Below are 22,247 nucleotides of genomic sequence, written 5' to 3'. Positions count from 1 at the left end.
GCTGGTTCCTAATGTGTAAACAACCAAGTGGTACAAAAATAAAGGAGTCTATTTCCTCACTGAAAGGATATTAATTCTCTAACATCTTAAATCTGTTAGTTATTTATACAAAACCTCTGACTTTTGTGCATTCTGTTGCTCTAATTTAATCTTTCAGAACATGAAAGCAGTGTTGCTAATTCACTTGGAAAACAAAAAATAAAAAAAATCTGCAACGAGCACTGCCCCGTATTTTCTTTTGTCACTAAATCTCTGTATCACTGTCTTCCTGTCTTGCTGCACACCGTCAGGTACTCGCCCTCACAAGTGCCCAGACTGCGACATGGCCTTTGTGACCAGTGGAGAGTTGGTTCGGCATCGCCGCTACAAACACACCCACGAGAAACCATTCAAATGTTCCATGTGTGACTATGCCAGTGTGGAGGTATGGGACTTGTTACAGTGCTGACTGCTTCCTTGTGCACTTCAAAGCTTGCTCACCATCTGTTACAAACTCTGTTCTTAGGCATTTCCTCTTTGGCCATTTGGTTGAAAGGCTCTGGGAAAAAGAAATTATAAATCAGGGTTGCTCTTGGAAGCAAATGGTGGGGTTTCCTCAGTGAATCAGAAAGCAGTTTGAGATCACTTACAGAAATTCTAGGTGATACCCATTTCCTCTTTGGAAACAATAGTTGTCACAGTTTCTTAAATGATTTGTCCTTTAAGCTGATTGCAGGAATTGTAGTGTGCTTCATGTTGAATGAGACAGACATTTCCTGCTGCAGTGGGATGTCCTTTCAGTCCACAGTCCTCTCCCATTTTAGAAACATGCATTCTGCACATCATCTGTTTATGCCATGAAGGTGTCTGTAGCTAAAACTAATGAGCCTTTGTCTCAGTTAGATGATTGTCTAATCTGCTCAGGCAAATTAAGCTTTCTTGAATGCCTTCCCTCTGTGCAGTATTGTTAGATATTTTATTGGACAGCTTTTATACTGTGAAAGGAAATTTGAGCCAGATGATCAGCTACATAATTTTAAAAAAATGGGATGTCTGCAGTGGAAGAAGGCTGCAGTGGGAAAGCTGGTGCAGGGGCTTCAGGGTTTTTTTCCCCCTGCCCACGATATGCCTGCAGTGCTGTCACTTCAGGTCCTGTGGTTTGAGAGCTGAATAAGTTATGTTGCAGAGGTTTTCATAGTATAAATTAGGAAAGAACAACCATGTTGGTCCTTATGAGGTCATGCTGCTTTTTGTGGGCATAAGTTGGTGATTAAGCAGCATGATCAGGCTGGAGTAGAAAATGCCATACCGTTGGTGTTCTTGCTTTGAGCTGGGTTTGTACCTTCTAAATAAAAGCAGGAGGAGAAAAGAATTAAGCTTCCCCACACCACTTCCCTATGTCTCTCCAGGGTATTTTAAAATTTTAGGGTGTCTTCAGATGCTGAGATGGTCAATAGCAGTAAGGTGAGCACAGAGTCTAAAGGCCTCATTGAGTGTGGGAGCAAACATCAGGCAAGACAGAGTGAAGCTGGGAGGCGAGGTAGAGTGGGCAGGAGCAAGTGGCTGTGTGCAGTGGGAAAATGGCACTGAAATGTGCTTGTTTGGTTTTGTGCCTAAGTAAATATAAACTGCCTTAAACTCTTGACTGGTTTCTTGTGCTTTTGACAATCTGGCCTGCTCATCTGTGCTAACTTCAGTCTTGCCCTTGGCTTCCAGGTTAGCAAATTGAAACGCCACATCCGCTCGCACACCGGGGAGCGCCCGTTCCAGTGCAGCCTGTGCAGCTATGCCAGCAGAGACACCTACAAACTGAAGAGGCACATGAGGACCCACTCCGGTACTGATGCCATGTTCTCTTAGTGTCAGGGTGCTGAGACTACAGTGTCTGCTGACACACAGCAAACAAATACTATTGTGTAGTTTAATATAAAACCTTAATCAAGTGTGTAGCTGAAGAGAATGCACCATGTTTTGTAAGCACTTATAAATTTAAAACCAGGTTAAATTACTTCACTGAGAAATGAGCTTGGCGGATTGTGATTTCTAGTTTGACTGTGAGGTGATAAAATGCAGGCACCTCTAGTGTGAACCGAAGAAACTTCTGTTTGCAGTGTTCCAGCTGAAGAGTAGAGCCATTTGGAGTTTCGTGCTCTAGTGCATTTTTAAAAGCATCTCATGCATGTTAGTTCATAAAGATGCTAATTTTTTCTTCAATATAAATAGGGATGATTTTAGCACAGAATGTTAATGCAGTGCCAAATTAATCATATTGCTAAAATTAAAGGGGAGAAATATGCCCTTTTATGTATACATGAACATCAGAACTTCCACCCCAAAAAAATCTGATGTCACTTGCTCTCTTCTGGCAGCATATAGGTCTTGCCTGTATTTCTCAGAGTAAGAATAATTTAACTTCCTTAAGGATTGAACTTTAATTTCTTTGTAGAAAGACACTTAGTGGAGCTATAACTTGCAGAGAAAGATGTTATTGAGTGCTTTGTAGAATTACAATTTCTGTTGTCTAGCTGTGTGTTGCAAGTTTCTAGGAGGTTGTCTGGGGCTTCTTGGTGAGAATTCTTTTTGATAAAAGTACTTTTTCTATTTTTCCCTTTTGTTCCTGAAGGAGAGAAGCCATATGAATGTTACATCTGCCATGCTCGTTTCACTCAGAGCGGTACCATGAAGATGCACATTTTGCAGAAGCACACGGAGAATGTGGCCAAATTCCACTGTCCTCACTGTGATACTGTTATAGCGAGAAAGAGTGACCTGGGTACGTGTCTCCCAAACGTAGCCATTTGCTGAAGATGGTACAAAACTTCCCAGAATTAGAGTTCACATAACCCAACTGCTGTCTCTTAACCCAATACCCAGTCTGGTAACTGCACATCATGAAGCACAACTTCACATATGGGGCGGGTAAAACACACCTTTAGCTTGTAGCTGCTGCAAGTTAGAACAATTTTCAGTTTCTTCTCATTATTTTTTTTCCCCAAGCATACAAGGTAAGTTACTGTTTGCCTATATATGGCATTTATTGAACTTGGACTGAGATTTCAACAGCATAAGGATTGGGATCTGAAAAGCAAGAAGATCACTTGGCTTAACCTCCTGCATATTGGAGGCCATTAAGTTTTATGCAGAGATATTTTCATCAAGTTAAAAGATTTGAATTAGAGCTAGTGAGCAGTACCCAGTGTGATTCCAGCAGGCAAGCTCTTATGTTTCTAGAAGGTGACAAACAATATCATGCCCAGAGCAGCTGAGGGAAAGGAAGGAGCCACGATTTGGCAGAACTTTCTGTCTTTAAACAGAATTATCACCCAAGTAATAGGAAGGCAGGCTCCCTTCCAGTAAAGACAAATACTGCAGTGAGAGGCAGTTTGAGAAGAAGGCAGTCAGTTGATGTCAGGAGCAGACAAGCTGATTTACAACAGAGGAAAACTGATGTTAACTCTGAAGAATTTTTCTTTTAATAATGCTTTAATCTACCCTAAGCTACCTCGTGCAGCTGTGGTATGCTCTTAGTTGGACGATTTTAAAGAAGTGACTAAAACCTTTTGGGGATTATCTGCTGATGTCCCTGTCGCCTTCTAGTCCTGTCACTCTGACTTCTAATCCTGCAGAAAATCCTGTTTCCCCCCACTGAATTACCTGGCTTCTGGCTGTATCCAGCCAATTTAAGTTCGTCTTAAACATAACAGTCCACAGGACACTTTAGTTTGACAATCATGTGTCATAAAATTCAAGTATCCTGAATCAGCACAGATTGCAAGTAATAACCAAACCTGGAATCCTGTGGAAAATCTTAATGGAGTTTTTCTGGGAGCTCTTTCTGTCTAGAAATGGTTCTAGTTGGTTTTACTTGCAAGTCCTTCAGGTTTTTAGTTGAATCCTAAATTCCACTGTTTTGGCTGATCTTGGGAGGATCACTGAAGGACCATGGGCTCATCATTCATGCTTCATTCATTCAAATCCATGGTGGTGAAAGATTGATTCTTTGTCCTGTAGGTGTCCACTTGCGGAAGCAGCATTCCTACATTGAGCAGGGCAAGAAGTGTCGCTATTGTGACGCTGTGTTCCATGAGAGGTATGCCCTCATCCAGCATCAAAAGTCCCACAAGAACGAGAAGCGCTTCAAGTGTGACCAGTGTGATTATGCCTGCAGACAGGTAAGCTGGGGGCACTGGCACCCTTTAAGAGTGTTAGGACAGGCTCTGAAAGTATAGGATGGAAATCTTAGGTTTTAGGTTTGACCAGATATTGCTCTAGGACACGAAATGAAATGACGTGGACACTGGACTCTCCATGGTAAAAAAAGAGGGAAAGTTTAATTCTGACTCCAACATTTCTAGATTTCCAAAAGTGACAGTGGATTGGAGGATGGCAGTGCCACCTCTCCAATGACTCTGGACAAAGAAACAGACCATCAAATTTCTCTTCCTCCATAAAAGAATGCAAAACAATAAGTTATTTACATAAAGTGCAGGAGAAAGTTCATTACAAGAATGTAAACATCAGAAGGCTTAGAAGAACTTAAAAAACCAGGGTGACAACCAGCTGTCAAGATCAAATTAGCTCTCTAAATTTTTTGAAGGGTGTAAAGGAGACTACAAGTGGCCTTTTCTTGGTGTGATTCTGTTCACTAGAGAAGAACCTTCTAATTTATAGCCTTGATGTACCCCTTGACCAAGGAATAAGAGCCCATATAGGATGGGAATAGCTAGGACTGAATATGCCATCAGTCAAGATGTTCTTGCATTGCTGTGGAATCATTCTTTTCCTGATATTAACCATAAAATTTTGGCCTCATTTTAGCTGAAAGTTCACTTTTCTGTATCCATTTACACGGGTTTCCATTTTTCCTCTCCGTGCCAGGAGCGGCACATGGTCATGCACAAACGGACCCATACTGGAGAAAAGCCTTATGCCTGTAGCCATTGTGATAAAACCTTCCGCCAGAAGCAGCTCCTTGACATGCACTTCAAGAGATACCATGATCCCAACTTTGTCCCTGCTGCCTTTGTCTGCTCCAAGTGTGGCAAAACATTCACTCGCAGGGTAAGGAAAGAGGCTTTGAACTGGGCAGGGTTGGGGTGGAATGAGGCTTTTTGTTTTTTTTTTTTTTGTTAGCCAAGGGGAGGGAAATGTTTACCCAAAAGGAAAGATGGGTGAGGTACAGGGTAAAATACGAATCTATTAATAGAGCCCTTCTCTTTAAGAGGGAAAGAGAGGAGAGAGAATTTAGAATTGGTACCAACAAACATTAGCATTCACACCATGAACAATGTGGAAATGCAGCTTAATTCATAAAGTTAATGAATGTACCCGTTTCCCCTAAAGAATCTCTCTTTAAAAAAAAAAAAAAAGTAAAAGGCATAATTACCAGAAATGTGTTTGAAAATACGGAGCCAGAATGTCTGATCTTGAATTCAATGCATGGTTTAACTTTTCTTGTGTTTTTGATCTTTCACTGAGTAGAACACGATGGCCAGACATGCTGATAACTGCTCTGGCCTAGATGGTGGGGAAGGAGAGAATGGAGGAGAGACAAAGAAAGGCAAACGTGGCCGAAAGAGAAAGATGCGTTCTAAGAAAGAAGATTCTTCTGATAGTGGTAAGAACAGCTCAGTACCTTCTGAGAGTTACAGGTCTGTGATTCACTGTGTGTGTTAGCTGCTGGTTTGCCAGTTCTGCAGGTTTCTTCTGGCACATGAAAGAGTCTTTTTGTCTGGTTGGCAAGCACAGAATATGGTGATACATGGCCAAGTACAGAGGGATGTACTGCCTGTAAGGGATAATACAGAGCCTGCTGTCCCAGGCCTGTTCCAAGACAGTAGTTTAAAAAACACTTACACCCCTTGTGTCAGCTGTGCCATTCCTGCCCTGCCTGTGTGGGAAACTCTCTGGTAATTTTTTTCAGAGTCCCAAAAGAGGCTGCGTGGTTCTGCAATGCATTGCTATGAAATGTTACTTGATCATTCTTCAGCATTACTGGGTGGCATGTCCGGACAATTCCACCACTGAATAGTTTACCTACTTCTATGGAGAAAGGCTGGCAACATCCAAGGGAGTGGTGGAGATTAATACTGTATATGAAGGAAAAACTCAGGCCTACTTCTGTCTCCTGGTAGAGGAAAAACTTCATCATGTCTTTGTTGTCATCTCATTGCAGGGGTCCTATACTGTTGTCTCCTTATCACAAAAGTTTCACACCTCTTTGGTGTTTTTCAGGGCAGCTCCTCAGAGCACTGACTCTTTCTTCTTCACAAAGCAGCCAACTGACTCTAGTTCCCCTCTCAACCAGCCACCCCACTCTTTTATAGCACTCTTCTCATTGGTTACAGCTGTGGCCTGGTAAAGTCAGGCCTGTTCCTAATCTTTGATAACTGGCCCAGCTGCAACTCCTTAGGGCTAAGATTACTTTCTACACTATCTTTATTTTCTTATATTCTATCCCCCTACATGTCTTCAACAGGAAGAGCCAAGTAGAGTCTCAAGACCAACCAGTTCAAAGGTGATTTTGCAGAAGGAATGTTGCTGATTAGTCTTTTATCTGGAGTGCTTTATCTAATAATCAAGGGGTGTAGGCTGGGAGAACAGGGATATTTCTGGCTAGACAATGCATATCTGAAAATCTCACATGGCAAACAAGTTTTAGGATGAGTCTGATCAAATTATTTGCAAACCTTGATTCAAAACTATAGAAATTGCTGCTTAAACTCATGTTTGTATAGATCTTTAGAAAAATGTATTAGGTGATTTAAGCACATGTAACTCATTGTGCATTTAAAACATGATAAGGTAATGGAGGCAGGGTGAAATAATTGATGGAAGGTAATTCAGAATGTGGCATTCTGGAGTATTGCATTCTTAGTATCTGATTTCAAACTTCCTGGGAGTTCAGCCTGTTCTGAAAACTTGCATTTTATTTAGTTGGTTTGGTCTGAGTTTAAAGCGGTTTATTGTAGGGGAAGCTCGTCAAAAGTCAGGGTTTTTATTGAGCTGATGATATGCAGTGAATGATGCCAGGCTCTGTGCTGAGGGAATCACTTCAGCCTCAGTGGAAGTGGCAAGTGTGGGTTGACCTCAGAAGTCATTTGATAGAAGAATTGACCAGTGAGAGCTGAGTAGCTGTAAGAAAGATTTGCTAATCACCTGCTTGAGGAATTGCATTATTCACTGTTGTGTTTATTTGGATTTCTGCAATTTCATGAGGTTTGGCAACTACTAAATACCTAAAAATTATGGGCAAAGCTGGGATGAAATAGACCTATTTGTGTTAATGAAGGGGGGTGGAGGAAATACCAAGCAGTGAATGATAGTTCTGGCTGCCCAGCATTAGACAGAATGTTAACTGATGGACATTGAGTTGAGGAGAGAATGTCATGAACCTCTAAAAAGGTGGGACCTGAGAAATCCAGTAAATTCCTCATGGGGGGTATCACTTGAGTGATTGTAAAATCATGCAGCATGTACATGCCCCAGTGTGGGTTGGGGTTTTTCCCTTTAGTCAGACAAAAGGGAGTATCCTTGTGGCCCATATATTCTTGAGTGAAGCTACTCCTGTAGTGAACAGCCTTACAAATTTAAGGGCAATAATTTTGCTGTCCAAACAATGTTATTCTCTTTGACATCTCTCACTGCTTTTTGTCTGGGCAAAAAGAGCATTCTGGATGCGTTGATGGTCCTCACCTATTAGGTTTAAGGAGTGTTGTGAAGAATAAAGTGTAGAGCTTGAGGGGTAGGTGCCTGATTCTTGGGTGCTTGTTGGAGTTCTCCTGTTTTACAGAGATCCTGGAATGGCTGCCATAGCAATTTACATGGAATCAACCTCTTTTATCCTCTTGCCCCTCTATTTTCCCCACACTTCTTGAAATCACCTCATCCCCTCCCCTAAACATCCTGCAGATAGTCCTTTGTGATCCAAAATGGCCTTCCTCCTGCATCCTATTGTGTCCCAACCAGCAATTCCCTAACTCCCCGTAGTACCAAGGGCTGCTTCCCATGGTTGGGATGGGTTTCACGCCTGGTGTGAAACACTGGACACTCCTTCTGGGAGGGGTCTGGACAGGGAGTTTGTTCCTCGGAAGGCGTGAATTTGGGCTCCCGCCTTCCATTGTGCAATGCTGTGCTCCTTTGTGTTGTGCAGGTGAGACTTGGATGGGCTGTTAGACCCTCTGATGGGCTCAGGAGCAGCCCAGCTGTGTGTTATTTGGTCTCCCTTGTGCTGTTATCTCTGAGCTCCTTTGTGCATGTGCAGAGTAGCTTTTACCACATAATCTAACATAATTAAATTACCTTTTGTTTTCTGAAGGACAGCTTGTTCCCTCTAAGTGAGGGTAACAGATTAACAGTCTATGGCAGCAGCTTCTGAGCAAAGGCCTTACTTGCCTTCTTTCTCAGAGGTGACTCCTTCGAAGCCATCCCTTTTGGGCGGGATTTGATGGTGCTTCTGTGTAGATGGATGTGTTTTATTCTTGTTAAAACTGAAGATTTATCTGACATGCTTTCTTACAGAGGAAAATGCTGAACCAGATTTGGATGATAATGAAGATGAGGAGGAGACAGCAGTAGAAATTGAGGCTGAACCAGAAGTTGAGCAAGAGGCTCCTGCACCACCTCCCAGTAAGAAAAGAAGAGGAAGACCACCAGGCAAAGCTGCTGCGCAACCAAAACAATCCCAGCGTAAGTCACCGATTGAAGCTCACCTTACCCTGCTTGCTTGAGCACCTTTTGCCTTAAGATTTGGCCATTCTTGTAGGTGTGATCCCTGCAAATGAGATTATTTTAAAAGTAGGTAACTGTACTTGTCTCTGCATTGCTAAGAACTCACCTTGAAATTTGTTGCAAGGGTTTCCTTGTCATGAGGGAGCATGGCAACTTCAGGCCAGACTAAAAAAGAAAGGGCATTGTGTTTGTTTAGTATTGTTTCATTTCATAGTTGTGCAAACTGCTCACTTCTTTTTGTACCAGTTATGCTGTCTCTGCTGACATACAGTCCTTGGGAAAACAGCTGGCAGTAAAAACATCATGGTGTTCTTACCTGGCTAGCTTTTGCAGGTATTGCCACAAGTGAACTTGCTTCAGGCTGTTAGTTCTGAGCAAGGACCAGTGCAGGTATTTCTTCAATTCCACAGGGATGTGGTTAAGAATAGACATTGTAACTGTGCAAAGTCGAAGTAAATACATTTTAGGCTCAGAGTAGGATGGGAAAGGGAAATTAGTTCCTTTAAGGAGGTGGTGGCTTCTTCAGTGGCTCGGCTGTCTGCTCAGTGATACAAAGTGTGGCCTGTTTTCTCCCTGGGGTTATTCTGTGGAAACATTTAATGCTGAATGTGTCATCACTAATTTCCTCTGAAGTTTAAGTTTTGTCTTAGGCCTGTATATTGATATGGGGCTTGATTTCATTATTGTATGAAATCCGTTGTTTGAAAGATGTTTTAATATGAAAGTGCACACTGGAACTGTGGTACTGGGGGCCCATCTTCGTAAAGGGACAAGAAAATAAATGCTTGATGCTTGGGGTGAGTGAGGTGGGTTGAAAACTCCCCACTGATGCAGCAGTGATTGCTGTTGGCCTCACCTTCCCTTGCCATAGAATAGTCTTACCAAAGACCTGCTTGAGGCATGCAGACTGGCTCTGAAAACAGTAAAACAATCTGTTTCTCACCCCCTCCTCCTTTGTTTTTGCCCTTCCAGCTGCAGCAATCATTCAGGTTGAAGACCAGAACACTGGTGAAATTGAAAACATTATAGTTGAAGTGAAGAAAGAACCTGATGCAGAAACAGCAGAGGAAGAGGAGGAAGCTCAGCCTGCTGTAGTGGAAGCTCCCAATGGAGACCTCACCCCTGAGATGATTCTCAGCATGATGGACCGGTGATGGAGGAAGACCACATTGGCTGACTGAACTGGCCTGGGCTGTGTTTAAGCGGCTCAAATCTATTTTTTTCCTTTAATCTTTTTCTTGGCTTTGGGAAGTGCATCATTTTAGACCATTTTACCAAACATACTGGGAAATAAAACGATGTTAGAATGTGATTTAACTAGAACTTGCTGTTTTATGTTAGCATTACAGGATCATGGAACATTAGGAAATATTTTGGAGTCCTTGAGGGTTTCCTCTGAGATGCTTGATTTAGTTTTGCTCTGAACTGCATTGTAAAGCTGGTCCAAGGGCCGTGTTTACATGCACCAAGTTTTAATATACAAAAGTGGAAGCCTTGACTAGAGTATGTGGAAAACCACTTCGGACTTGCCCTTCCAGTTCCCAGAGTCCTTGAGCCTCTTCTCTCGGTAGTGTTTTTAACTGTAAATGCAGACTTGGGAGGGTTCTAGACTTTTGAAATGTTTTTTTTGGTTGGTTTTTTGTTTTTTTGGTTTTTTGTTTTTGCTTTCTCCCACTGAGTAGCTCCGGTTCTCCAAGTCGGCTGCACATGGTAGTTTTGGCATGCTCCAACTGGTTTCTGTCCTTAATATGCTTTGCTTTCTGCAAAGCATTTCTGTAATGGTCAAGCTTGTAAATAACTTTTTTTTTTACATTTTAATCTTTTTCCATTAATTAAGAGGTATGCAAAAATGCAGTTTAAAGAAACCCCAGTATTCTAATTCCTTTCAAACTATGTGACAAGAGAATTGATAGAGTGTAAATGTTGGAAAAGCTGTTGATAAGGTAGAGAAAATATGTACCCAAACTATTGCTTGCAGAACAAGAGAAACCCACATGTGAAATCTGGTTTTGAAGCACAAAAAAAAAAGTATTTTATAGAATCTTAGACTGGCTTGGGTTAGAAGGCACTTTTACAGACTGTCTAGTTCTACCCCCTGCCACAGGCAGGGACACTTTTCACTAGACCAGCTTCCTCCAAGCTCTGTCCAACCTGGCCTTGAACACTTCCAGGGATGGGGCAGTAAGTTTCTCTGGACAACCTGTTCCAGGGCCTCACCCTCACAGGGAAGAATTTCTTCCTAATAGCTCATCTAACCCTGCCCTCTGTCAGTTTGAAGCCATTCCCTGTTGTCCTGTCTCTCCATTCCCTTGCCAAAAGTCCCTCTCCAGCACTCTTGTAGGATCCCTGCAAGGTTTTGTAAGGCCACAATTAGGTCATCCCAAAACCTTCTCTTCTCCAGGCTGAATAACTCCAGCTCTCTCAGTCTTTCCTCATAGGAATGGTGCTCCATCCCTCAAATCGTGTTTGTGGCCTCCTCTGGACTCGCTCCGACAGTTCGATGTCCTCCTTGTCCAGGGACCCCAGAGCTGGATGCAGCACTGCAGGTGGGGTCTCACCTGAGTGGGGCAGAGGGGCAGAATTCCCCCTTCCTGCTGCCCACAGGGTTCTGTATGCAGCCCAGGGCACACAGCTGGGCCATGTCCAGTCTCTCCCACCAGCTCCCCCAAATTCTCCCCAGGGCTGCTCTGGATCAGTTCATTCCCAGCTCAGATTGATCCCAAGGGTTGCCCCAACCCAGGTGCATCACCTTGTGCTGGCTCTTGTTAAGCCTCATGAGATTCCCAAGGGCCACTTCTTGAGCTTGTCTAGGTCCCTTTGGATGGCCCTGTCCTTCAGGTGTGTCCCTGCACCCTCAGCTTGGTGTTACCAAACCTGCTGAGGGTGTACTCCATCCCTTCATCTATGCCATTAACGGTGATAGTAAATAACACTGGTCCCAGTATGGACCCCTGAGGGGCACCAGTCGCTGCTGTCCATCCAGAGTCTGAGCCGTTGACCACTGCCCTCTGGATGTGACCATCCAACCAATTTGAAACATATAATTAACCTTTTTGAGTTATAATTTCACAAATACATTTTCTTTGCTCTATCTTGTAGTTGTATTTTGTGTTTATGAATCCTATGTTAAGACAAACGTGGTGATTTATGAGTGGGTCACTGCAGCCCTCAACCTGGGCCAGGAAATTTTATTAATAGGTCAGTAATTCTACAATTTTTGAATCTCTGATAAAGACAAAAAAAGGAATAATGTGAAATACAAATGATGCCTGTATATGAAAATGTCACATGTTAAAATATGTAAGCTTTTTATAGAGCCTCAGTCTTGCTGATTTCAAACAAATTTTTCTTCTATGTATCGCTTTTAAGAGAGCTATCAGTTTAGCTATCAGACTCTAGGTTGATGCATTTTTGTACTTAGCTGTACTGTGTGATATTTTTCATTATTTTAGGAAGCCAACATGGGAAAAAAAATACTGTTATAAAATATGTAATGGGGTTTGAAAGCTGGGAAGGAGAATATACTGCTGTACAGCTAATAAATAATAACGGATTAACACGTGTGCTCACTGGCTGCTTTCTTTGTGTACATCCACGGTGCAACCTGGCAGCCGCCTCCAGATGGAAAAGCTGCTCTTCCCAGAAGGATGCTGTCAACAGGACTGGCTCCTTTCTCTCTGCTGGTGTTCTCTCTGCCCCATGCCAAATGCAAGGTACCTGTCCGTGACATTAAATCAGGATGTGCTGCTCTGTGTGTAGAGGAGGGAGGATGTAGAATGCAAATGTTGGTGTTAACAGCTTAAGCTTGGAGTAACATGGGAGTAGTTGTTACTTCTGTTTGTTTTGGCTGGTTATAGCTGATGGTTTAGTTAACAGGAATATTGTTTCCATTTTGTTCTGAAAAATGGGAGTGGTAGTTTGGTGGAGTTTCTGTGGTGTGTTTTTTGGTTACCTCTGACAGCAGCTTAGGGTGCCAGCTGTGGGCAGTCACTGCAGGTTCAGGATAGAACCTCCTCCTTCTGGTACAGGAGTCACTGTTGGCAAATGGCACTAATTTATTTTACACTGTTTTACAGGAGACTGTAACCAAGCACAAGAGTTGCTAGATCTGGCTTTCACGAGGTGTTTGGTGACTTGTTATCCCTGGTCTTGAGAGATGGTCCTTCTATGAGTTGCCAAGGAAAGCCTGTCTGGAGGTGGAAGCTTGCAGTCCTGAGCAGGCTGGAGGGTTGTTGCAGCAGGTGGGAGAGGGCTGCTTTGGTGAGAAGTCAGGTCTGGCTGAGAAATGGGTAAATCCTCAAGTGCTTTCCCAGCTGGGCAAGGGGCTTATGTGCTCAGAAGCCAAGATGTTTTAGTCTGAGGCAGTGCTGAGGTGGTTTTACATAAGCCTGGAGCTAGGGAGGCTTTGTGGTGAGTGGGAAAACCAAAGGTGTCCTTGGGCTCTGTAAGGAAAAACACCATCATATCTTAAACCTTGTGGCTGAAGCCAGTGCTGACAAGTGGGGTGTGAAGGATGGTGTGGTGGCCCCAGGAGGTGCCACACATGGTCCAGCAGAGACCTCCCTTGGTCTGTGTGAGTGTTCATGTGCAGCAGCTCATGCTGTTGTACACAGGCCTGGATGACACCATACCAGGTGCTGCAGCTCCAGGAATTCAGAAGAGCTGGGGGAGGTGGCTGTGTGTGAACAGCTTAATGGGAGGCTGAAAGGATGAGAGCTGAGAGGTGTATTTGTCCAAAGACCACAGGTATGGCTGGTGCTGAGTGACCTCTGTAGTGTTCATCTGAGGAGATGCCACTCCATGAAGGCTTATGGGCTGTGACCATGTGCTGGCCTCATGCTCCATCCTTTAAGCCCTTCATGTGCCCACCCCTGAGGTGGCATGGCCGGTGCCCTGGCCAGTCAGGGCTCAGGTGAACAGCAGCACACCAAGAGTCCATGACTGACAGCCCAGCCCTGGTATGGGTGGTCTGGGGATGGAGCAGGGTGTGGCCTCACCTTTAGCCAAGCTCCACCAGCCCCTCCCACCAGACACAGGCACTGGCAATCCAAGAGGCTGTGAGATGTGCAACATCCAGTCTCTGACAGGTACCTGCCACAGATACCATCACCCTGTGCAATGCCCTTGCAATTGCCTCTTCCAGTGCCAGTGTCCCTGGAGCTGGAGACTCAACAGGGACACTGGCTCTGGAGCCTCAGCCCAAGGCACAGGGCAGCTTGTCACTGGGGCTGAGGTGCCCATTCCTGTGGGAGGGTCCAGATCAGAAAGGTGTAGGAGCAGCAATTTTGGGGCCTTGCCACAATTGCTTTGGCAGGCCTTTGCCAGCACCAGTGTCCCTGGAGCTCTGGGCTCCTTGGCTTGCTTGACCCTATCCCTAAGCATAACCCTAGCCCTTAACCCAGATCTGAGGAGCAATTTCTGAGCAACTTTTTTATTGTGCTCTGATTCTAGAATTTTCTTCACATACCCCAGTAGAGGTTTAGTGAGGATGGAAGCTGTCACCCTGTGGCCATCCTTCTTTTTCCCCAGCCTGGTGTGTTACCTTGCGATCTGCTCAGTTGACCTGGTTTCTCTGTGCTTGCTCAATCAATGGTCCTGTTATGCAGACTGGGTTTTATTTGATTTGAGCTGAGGCTCCTGCCTTGGGCAGGGATCTCTGCTTGTGCCTCTTGCAGGCTTCTGGTTTGCCCTCAGAGGAGCTGTTCTGGAGAGATGCAGATCAATATCCCAGCCTGCTGCCAAGGATGCACATCCAGGGCAGCATCCAAAGCCTGAATATGGACAGAACAATTCTGCTCAACCCAAGAGCTGTTATCAGTGCTGGAAAAGCTGGGCTTTGGGCTCTGAGTGTAAAGCCAGGGCTGGGATGAATCCAAGGAGCAATGCTGCCTCTGCCAGTGGCTTGGCCTGGCTGCCATCCCTGGTGCTTGTGCTGCTATTCTCTGCTGGACACAGAGGGTGTGTGCTGTTCTGGACATCCTAGCGTGCCTGGGCTTGCACAGAGGCAGGGAACACCTGTGCACATGGATGTCTGCCCCACTCCTGGAGTTCGTGTCCTGCTGCACTGCTGCTCAGAATGTTCCAGCATGTGGGAGCCAGTATTTTGGGGAATGGCAAGCTGCTGGATGCAGCTTGCCTGGAGCTCCTCTATGCTTCTAGTCTTCTATAGAAGCCACTCTGATGCATGAAAGGGGACAGCTGCTCTCTCTCTGTCCTGAATATCCTTGCATGGCAAAGCTGGGAGATAGTGCCCTTTTAGAAGTTCAGATACCAATAGCCTGGCCTTCTCCCATCCTGGAAAAAACATGGATCCAGCCAGGACTGCTACTGGTGGCCGCTGACTGCACTGGGTGGTGAACACCCTGTGCCCTTCATCCTGCTGGTGCTCATCCATCCACTGACATAGCTCAGGAGGCTTGAGGAGGTGCCTTAGCAGAGGTTGATCCTTGCCCTGAGCCATGTCCTCCCCAGTCACCTCCTTGAAAAGAGCTTGTGCTGTCATTGGGCTCTGTGAAGATGCCATCCCTGCAGGGTGATACTTCCTGCCTTCACCCTTCCACAGAAGGTGGTTTCAGAAGCACTGTGGCCCCGAGTGCATGTAGCAGGAGGGCAAACTCACCCGAAGTCCCTTCCAAGGACCACCTTCTCCCAAGTCATTTGACCTCTGGGAAAACTCAGTGAGCTCCTTGTTGGCAGATTTCAGCCTGGAGCTTGGAAGTTTGTCAGAAAGGGGCAATTTAGGGGAAGAAGGCAGCTGTCACCATCCATCCCGGTGGGTGCTGGTCACAGGGACTCAGGCTACTGGCTGAGAGCAGCTCTGCCTCTCCCTCAGCACCTTTCCAGAGTTTCTAATGGGGCCAAGTTGAGCCAACAGTGGGAAATCCTGAGTCCAGGGAAGCTCTGCAGCATGTCACGGGACACAGGAGCACTTCCTGGTCCAAAACCTTCCTGGATGAGTGGAGTGGTTGATGTGCTCAGTCCTCTTGCTCCAAGGAGGTCACCTGGCTTCTGCCTCTCACCCTTGCTTTGGGACTGCAGTTTTGTCACTTTGACAGAAAGCCTGGGGCATTTCTGCTCTGGAAAAGCCCTTCCTTCAGCATCCTGCCATGGGCACCAGCATCCATCCTCCAGAGAGAAGCCTGCAGTGGGCACCTTCCCCCATCTCCATTAGCTCCCCCTGCAGATTCCCAGTGCAAGGTGATGGAGCTGGGCTGGCTGCCCAGTGCTGGGAAGGGTAAACTTGCCCTTACCCCACACACCAGCCATCTTCAGGCAGAAATATGTCCCCATGAAACACCTCAGGAGACAGAGAGAGGTCATGGATCCTCCACCTCAGAAGGCTGGAGCTGTGGGGAGATGCTCCCACTTCGTGCCGGGAGGGGTGTCCTGCCCTCGCAGGGGAAGGCACACGGCAGGAGAGGGGTGCTGGGTAGTGCCGCCCTCTCCTCCCGGCGGGGCCGGTGGGCCGTGGGCACCGTCGCTTTCATTTCGCTTCTCCTGCTCAGGCGGTAAATCTCGCCTGACGGGGCAGGAAGAGGCACCGGGAGGGGGAGGAGGCACCGAGGCGGCGGCGCTGCCGGCTGGTAACCTCAGCGCTTCCTCCCAGCAGGGTGCCTTTCCCGCGGCGCCCGAGGATGCTGCCCTGACACCCGCATCCCTGGGCAGGTGACCCCGCGGTCCCAGGCATGGCTGTGTCCCCCGGAGGGATCCCCACTGAGCTGCAAGGTAAGCATCGCCCGCCGCTGCGCTGCCGGGGCACCGCTGCCACATGGAGCTGCCCGTACCGGGCCTGCTTGGCCCCCATTTGTCTTGCTGGGCTTGGCAGAGTCCCTTTTGGGTCCCTCAGCTGCTACAGCTGAGGTTCAGGGGGGCCCATGCAGTGTCTGGGGGTTCCTCCTCTCTGCAAAACTCATTTGTCTGAGGATGGACCTTGGACCAAGAGCATCCCAAGATAACCTGGCTCCTCAAGGAGGGGATTCTGCACAGCTCAAGCTGCCAGATTTGTGGGTGCAGCTTGGTGCTGCTCAGTCCCATGGGCTTGGGCTCCTTTGGCCAGGTCCAAAGGTCCCCAGAAGCTCCCCAGGAAGGCACAGCCTGCAGCTCAGCATGGGGGGTGTGAAATAGCACTGCTCACAGCCTTCTCTTGGCTGATTGGAAAAGCAAAAGGCCTCAGGGGTCTCAGGGTCCTTCAGCCCCATCAGCCCCTCCAAGGCTGGCAGTGAGGTGGGAAGGAGCTGGGTCACTGTGTCCCCACAGCCTCAGGCCCTGGCTCTACCAACCCCTGGGGAGGTGTGGCTCAAACCACTGACCCATGGGGCTTGATGTCATCGTGACAGTCTGGTGTGCTCTGCACAGTGATGCACAGCTGTGGTTTTGGTGCTGTTTTCTCCCATGAGAGGCATGAATCAGGAGGGCACAGAGAGGGTGCTCAGGGAAGGAGCGATGCTCACACTGGCCCACTGATGGTGGGAGTGACCAGTCTGTGACCTTGTGGAGGATGGCACATGTGACCACCCTGACTGCCTCGTGGAGAGGAAGGACTTGGGTGACCAGCTGCTCCCTGGTGGTAAATTTGGAAAGGAAGAGAAATCAGGACCCTCTTATCACTCAGTGCCAACTCCCAGTGGGTGAGGCAGCACAGGCAGTGTGAAGCAGCAGCCCCCAGCCCTGTGCTTGGTTGAGGCTGTGGCAGAAGATGGGGAAGTGGGTGCATCACCTGAGCAGCAGAGGACAGCCACAGGTGGTGTGTGAGGCTTGTCTGAGGGCAACCAGGGTCTAACTGTCAGATGTGGAGGGAGAGGAGATGATTCAGGTGGGGACAGTATCCTCAAGAGCAACAGGGCACGTGAGAGAGGACCAAGGTGACTTCAACCACCTAATTGCATGTGGACATTGGTCTTTCCAGAGGGCATCACCGCCTTCCTGGGGGCAAAGAAGGTGCTCCTGGTGCTGAGCATCCAGCTGCAGGTGAAATCCAAGTATGACGACTTTATCTTGGTATGTGCAGAGTCTGGCCTGGTTCTTGCTTTCCTGGTTTCCCCAGGAAGGTGTTTCATGGTTGCAGTGAGGGGCAGGGGTGGCTTCCATGTCACCATGGTCCCTTGTCACACCTTGCCTAGGTCCTGACACCCTGGCGAGCCTATGTGCTGCCTGTGATGCTGCCAGTGAGGGTAAGTGTGGGGACCCTGGTACAGCCCTGGGGTTCCCGGGGGGGCTTGGGTCACTGGAGGGAGTGACCCATGAGTCACCTGGGCCACTGGGTCTGGGAAGCCCTCAAGAGCAGGATGAGGAGAGAGATGGGGGGAAGGGGAGGGGGTCTTTTTTGGGGGCTGGTGAAGGGTGGGGCCAAGGCCAAGCACTACTTGAGGCATGGGAAAGTTGGGAGTTGAGGGGAACCCTTGGGTTTCCTTTCTCCATCAGCAATGGGGTTGTTCTTGCTTCTCTCACCCACAGGTTCACAGCAGCTTCAGCTTCCTGGAGGTGAGGGAGATGACAGTCCAAGAGCCCAGTGTGGTGAGTGGGACAAACTGGGACAAACCAAGCCTGGGCATTACCCCTCTTTCTGCCCACTCCCCTGTGGCAAACCCTGGTCCAGAGCTCCCCACTGGATCTAGGGTTGTTCTGGTCCCCCATTGCACATTGAGGGTCACCAGTGTTGATCTCATCAGGATATTGCCCTAGAGGTGCAGGGAGGCACCCAGGGGTGCTGGGTGGGTGCCTGCACTTCTTCCCCTCTGACATCCACGGACAGTGCCTGGCCATGGCACCTCCTGCTCAGCAGGGACAAGGTGACAAATGGCTGCAGGCTTACCAAGGTGAAGACAAATTTAGCAGGAGGGTGTTTTAAACCCCGTTAATCCTCTTAGAGAGGGGCGGGCACATAGGGCAGATGTGGCGGTGGAAACCATGGAAGAGAGGACTTGCATATCAAGGCTTGGATGTATTGGCCAAAACAGGGCTGTGGTCCTGGTTAACCTCCTGCCTGCTCCTTTCTAGCATCCTGTCTGGCTTTTTCTTGGTAAAGCATCATCAGCAACCATGGCCTCAGCCTCCACATGGGGTTTCTGCTGCTCAGCAGGCTGTGTGGTTGAGCTCCAGGAGACAGCTGCAGGAGCTGGGCACAGACAGAGGGGTGCAGGGAGTTGATACCTCTGGGTGGAGGGGGCTGAGATGTCTGACTGGGACATGGAAAGCCCAGGGATTGTTAAGTGCAGGCGGTCCCACGCTCTCCTGCCTCCACAGCCCCGGGCACTGGCGGAAGCGCCGTCCTGCACGATGCCAGCAGATAATTGTCATCCTGCTCCCACGCCTCAATCAGCGTGTAATTAAATCAGGGAGCATGTTGCCATGGGATTTTTTTTTTTCCTGGTAGGAACCATAAGCTGAAAAAGCCCTAAACCTCGATTAAATAAATTCAGGGAGGAAACCTCCATGCTCCAGCTGCAGCTGCTGCAGGCAAAGACAAGGCTGTTCTCACCTCACTGCATTGGGCTGCCTCTGCATCAGCTTAAGCTGAATTTTCAGGAGGTTTATGCTTTATTCTGGCACACTAATGTATTTTATCCTAAATTCCTGGTGCTCACAGCATTCTCTGTGCTTATGGCTGGGTTGGCAGTGAGGAGCTGATGGCTGTCACCGTTGTGTCTGGGGGCTTGGGGATGCTGTGTGCTGCCAGCTTGCTCAGGAATCTCTCATCCTTTGGACCCTGCAGGTTGTCATAGAAACAGATGCAGCATCTTATGCCTTCCGGTTCATGTCCTTGGATGATTTGGAGCAAGTTGTTATCCATGTCACCATGTCACTTAAGAAGGTCTTTCCAGACTCATCTCTTGGGTAAGGGTCTTCTGCTCCTGAGGAGTGGTGGTGTAGGAACCAGAGCAGCCCCTTTGCCCAGAAAAGCCCCAGACTGCAGAATTCTGGAATGGTTTGGGTTGGAAGGAACCTTAAAGATCATCTAGTTCCAACCCACCTGCCATGAACCAGGACACCTGCAGCTAGAAAATCCCAAATATGGGATGGGTCTACAACATTGCTTTTAGCAGGAGAAAAACATGGATGGAGGTGAGACCCTGTTCCCTGACTGATTATTTCTGACCACCCTATACACAAGGGTTGTAGCTAAGCATAGAGTGGTGGGGATGCTCTTCTCCTGGCCCACACTGACACACCCCTCTGCTCCCTCCCCAGGACACTGCTCAAGAACTCCCCCCCCAGCCTGTATGAGAGGATCCAGCAGATCACAGACTCACTGGAGGAAATGCTGCAGAGCAACCCTGGGCCTTGTGGTAAGTCCTGTCATAACCTCCCTCAGGCAGGACCTGGAGGGTAGGAGCACTCTGAGGACCAGCCCTGCATCCACCCACAGCAGCTCTGCTGCCAGCCCTCGCCTCTGCTGGCAGGGCTCCTGTGATGGCTTTGGTCAGATGGAGCCCTGCTGCTGGGGTCTGCTGCCCACCAGCCCACCCCATCCCATGGGGCACAAGCAGGTTTGAGGGGATGTAGCTCCCCAGGAAGAAGCAGGACAGCAAGCAATATTCCTCAGAATCTACCTGCAAGGACCTGTAGCTATGCAGGTTTCTACGTGCCCCATATGGCACCACTGCAAAGCCAGGAGCTTTTCCTGTAGCCTGGTCTGGAGCAGGATCCCTCCATTATCCCCGTGGCAATGTGCCTTGCCTGGTATCCACATGGACCAAGCAAAGCAAGCCACAGCCCCACTTGGGGACTGACAGTAGATCTCTCTCCCCTTTGGGCAGGAAAGGAGGAGCCCTCAGCATCACTGGATGCTATCATCCCTCTCCTGTTGCCCACTCTCCCCAAAGTTCTCCTCCATGTTCCCTTGGGCAGGTCTGTCCCCAAACTGCTTTCTCCTTGCAGGGGGATTTTCAGAGACCTACGCTGCTCTGTGTGACTACAACGGCTTTGCCTTCCGCGAGGAGATCCAGTGGGTAAGCTGGTCCTCCCGTGGATGCAGCAGGGTGTCACTTGGTGACAGGATGCTTGTGGGTGCCTCAAGGTGCTGCTGGGGCTGGGAGCTGCAGCTTTGAGTGCCCCCTGCTCCTGGGGGGCTGGAATCAAAGTGCAGGTGGGAGCGCCGTGCCTTGGACCGGGTTGTTTTCCAGATCGTGACCCAGGAGAGGCCCTGGAAATCTGGGGCCTTGCTGGGTGTCCCAGTAGAGGAGAATTCTGCTGGGGCCCAGCCATAGCAGGACTCCCTATCCCCCTTTCCTCTGGACACTGATCCCCTCCCCACACCCTCACTCCCACCAGCCTGGGGTGTGCTGCCTTCTGACCATTCCCTGCAGAAGTTGTCCAAGGCTCGCCAATCTGTCCCACCAAGCTGGGATATGTCCCCTGCCAGCCAGAGCATCAGGGCAGGCTTTAGGCTTTGGGGTTAGGCAAGGGACTCCCCAGAAGAGGCTCCCCAAGGGCTCAGCTCCCTCCAGCAGCACCAGGGACCTGAGCCCTCCCCAGGACCCAGTGCTGAGCCTGATCCATGTGTGCCTCCTTCTGGGAAGGACGTGGACAACATTTACCACAGCCAGGACTGCCGGGAATTCAACCTGTTGGACTTCAGCCACCTGGAGAGCCGGTGAGCCCCACAGCCATGCTGCCTGCAGTGTCCCAGCACCCATCCTCATTCTCTCTGTCCCGGTTGGGGGGCCCAGCATGCTCCCCTGCCCACGTTAAAAGCTTTTATAGGTTACACGCTCCAGGGATGCCACATCTGCAGCCTGACACTCCCCCTCACCAAACACCCTGAGCCCCGTCCCATGGGGCAGCAGCTGAGAGTCCAGGCAGCCTCTCTGTCCATTTTTAACTCTTAGATCAGCCTGGGAGCTGTTTATAGGGCTGAAAACCCAATGTCATAGTGTCTTCTCACAGCTCGTGGCTGTCAGGTGTTTCCCTATGCAAAGCAGCTGGTGCAGCTTGCCATTCTGAAACTTGCAGTGCTCTCCACCAGCCCCCCCAGATATCTGTTATAACCCTGTTATCACCTGATTATAACCTGATAGTGGGGCTGTGAGCTCTAGCTGTGCCTGGAGTTCTCCCTCTGGGGCTCAGCCACGTCTCCATCCCAAGAAAAGCAGAGCAAGGGCTCAGCTCTCAGGGGAAGCAGCTGCCAGGCTGGGCCACAGCAAGTCAAAGTTCTGGGCTGAGTGTTCTGGGGGACAGAGGATCTGTGTTCAGCTGGTGAAAAAGGAGACGGTTTTAGAGATTTCTTTGGATGAGGAAGTAAAAAAGAAACTTGTTTCCACTCAACCAAAACCTGTGGTGTTGCTCACATGAGAGCTCAGAGTTAAAAAAGAATTTAAAACCCAGAGGTTTTGATAGAAGCACGCAAATATTTTAATTCATTTTATTTTCCCCAAGGAAATAACCTGGGGAAGATGATCTGTACCTGTGGGTGGCTTTAAACCCACAATCCCCAGTCCTGTTCTGTTGAGTGTTGTGCTGGAGCACACTGAGGTTGGGTGTCTTGGAGCATCCCAGGGTTGGGTCAGTTGGAGCACCCTGAGTTTGGATGGGATGGGTGT

The 22,247-nt window shown here is 48.3% G+C and overlaps 2 protein-coding genes across 13 annotated transcripts in view; both read left to right on the top strand.

The window, feature by feature from the left end:
- CTCF (CCCTC-binding factor) overlaps nt 1–12,266 on the top strand; it is a 34,900-nt gene extending 22,634 nt beyond the window's left edge. For all 9 annotated transcript variants that reach the window (XM_059857300.1, XM_059857299.1, XM_059857296.1 and 6 more), the window contains 8 exons: nt 291–424; nt 1,696–1,816; nt 2,603–2,752; nt 3,991–4,151; nt 4,858–5,040; nt 5,461–5,596; nt 8,500–8,667; nt 9,682–12,266. In XM_059857300.1, the coding sequence (XP_059713283.1) occupies nt 291–424; nt 1,696–1,816; nt 2,603–2,752; nt 3,991–4,151; nt 4,858–5,040; nt 5,461–5,596; nt 8,500–8,667; nt 9,682–9,863 (1,235 nt within the window). In that variant the 3' untranslated portion in view covers nt 9,864–12,266. The remainder of the gene's footprint in view (nt 1–290; nt 425–1,695; nt 1,817–2,602; nt 2,753–3,990; nt 4,152–4,857; nt 5,041–5,460; nt 5,597–8,499; nt 8,668–9,681) is intronic.
- Nucleotides 12,267–16,242: 3,976 nt separating this feature from the next.
- The window catches only part of CARMIL2 (capping protein regulator and myosin 1 linker 2), a 23,326-nt gene continuing 17,321 nt past the window's right edge, over nt 16,243–22,247 (top strand). For 2 of the 4 annotated variants that reach the window (XM_059857271.1, XM_059857275.1), the window contains exons 1-8: nt 16,243–16,434; nt 17,615–17,706; nt 17,829–17,879; nt 18,163–18,222; nt 19,421–19,542; nt 19,897–19,994; nt 20,587–20,657; nt 21,228–21,301. In XM_059857271.1, the coding sequence (XP_059713254.1) occupies nt 16,395–16,434; nt 17,615–17,706; nt 17,829–17,879; nt 18,163–18,222; nt 19,421–19,542; nt 19,897–19,994; nt 20,587–20,657; nt 21,228–21,301 (608 nt within the window). In that variant the 5' untranslated portion in view covers nt 16,243–16,394. The remainder of the gene's footprint in view (nt 16,435–17,614; nt 17,707–17,828; nt 17,880–18,162; nt 18,223–19,420; nt 19,543–19,896; nt 19,995–20,586; nt 20,658–21,227; nt 21,302–22,247) is intronic. The other 2 variants (XM_059857274.1, XM_059857273.1) reach the window with 1 other exon arrangement.

Source organism: Haemorhous mexicanus, chromosome 12 (assembly GCF_027477595.1).
Source record: "Haemorhous mexicanus isolate bHaeMex1 chromosome 12, bHaeMex1.pri, whole genome shotgun sequence".
NCBI classification, from domain to species: Eukaryota; Metazoa; Chordata; class Aves; order Passeriformes; family Fringillidae; genus Haemorhous; species Haemorhous mexicanus.
Note: the sequence above shows the minus strand (reverse complement) of the source record. Positions and strands in the feature narration are given on the sequence as shown.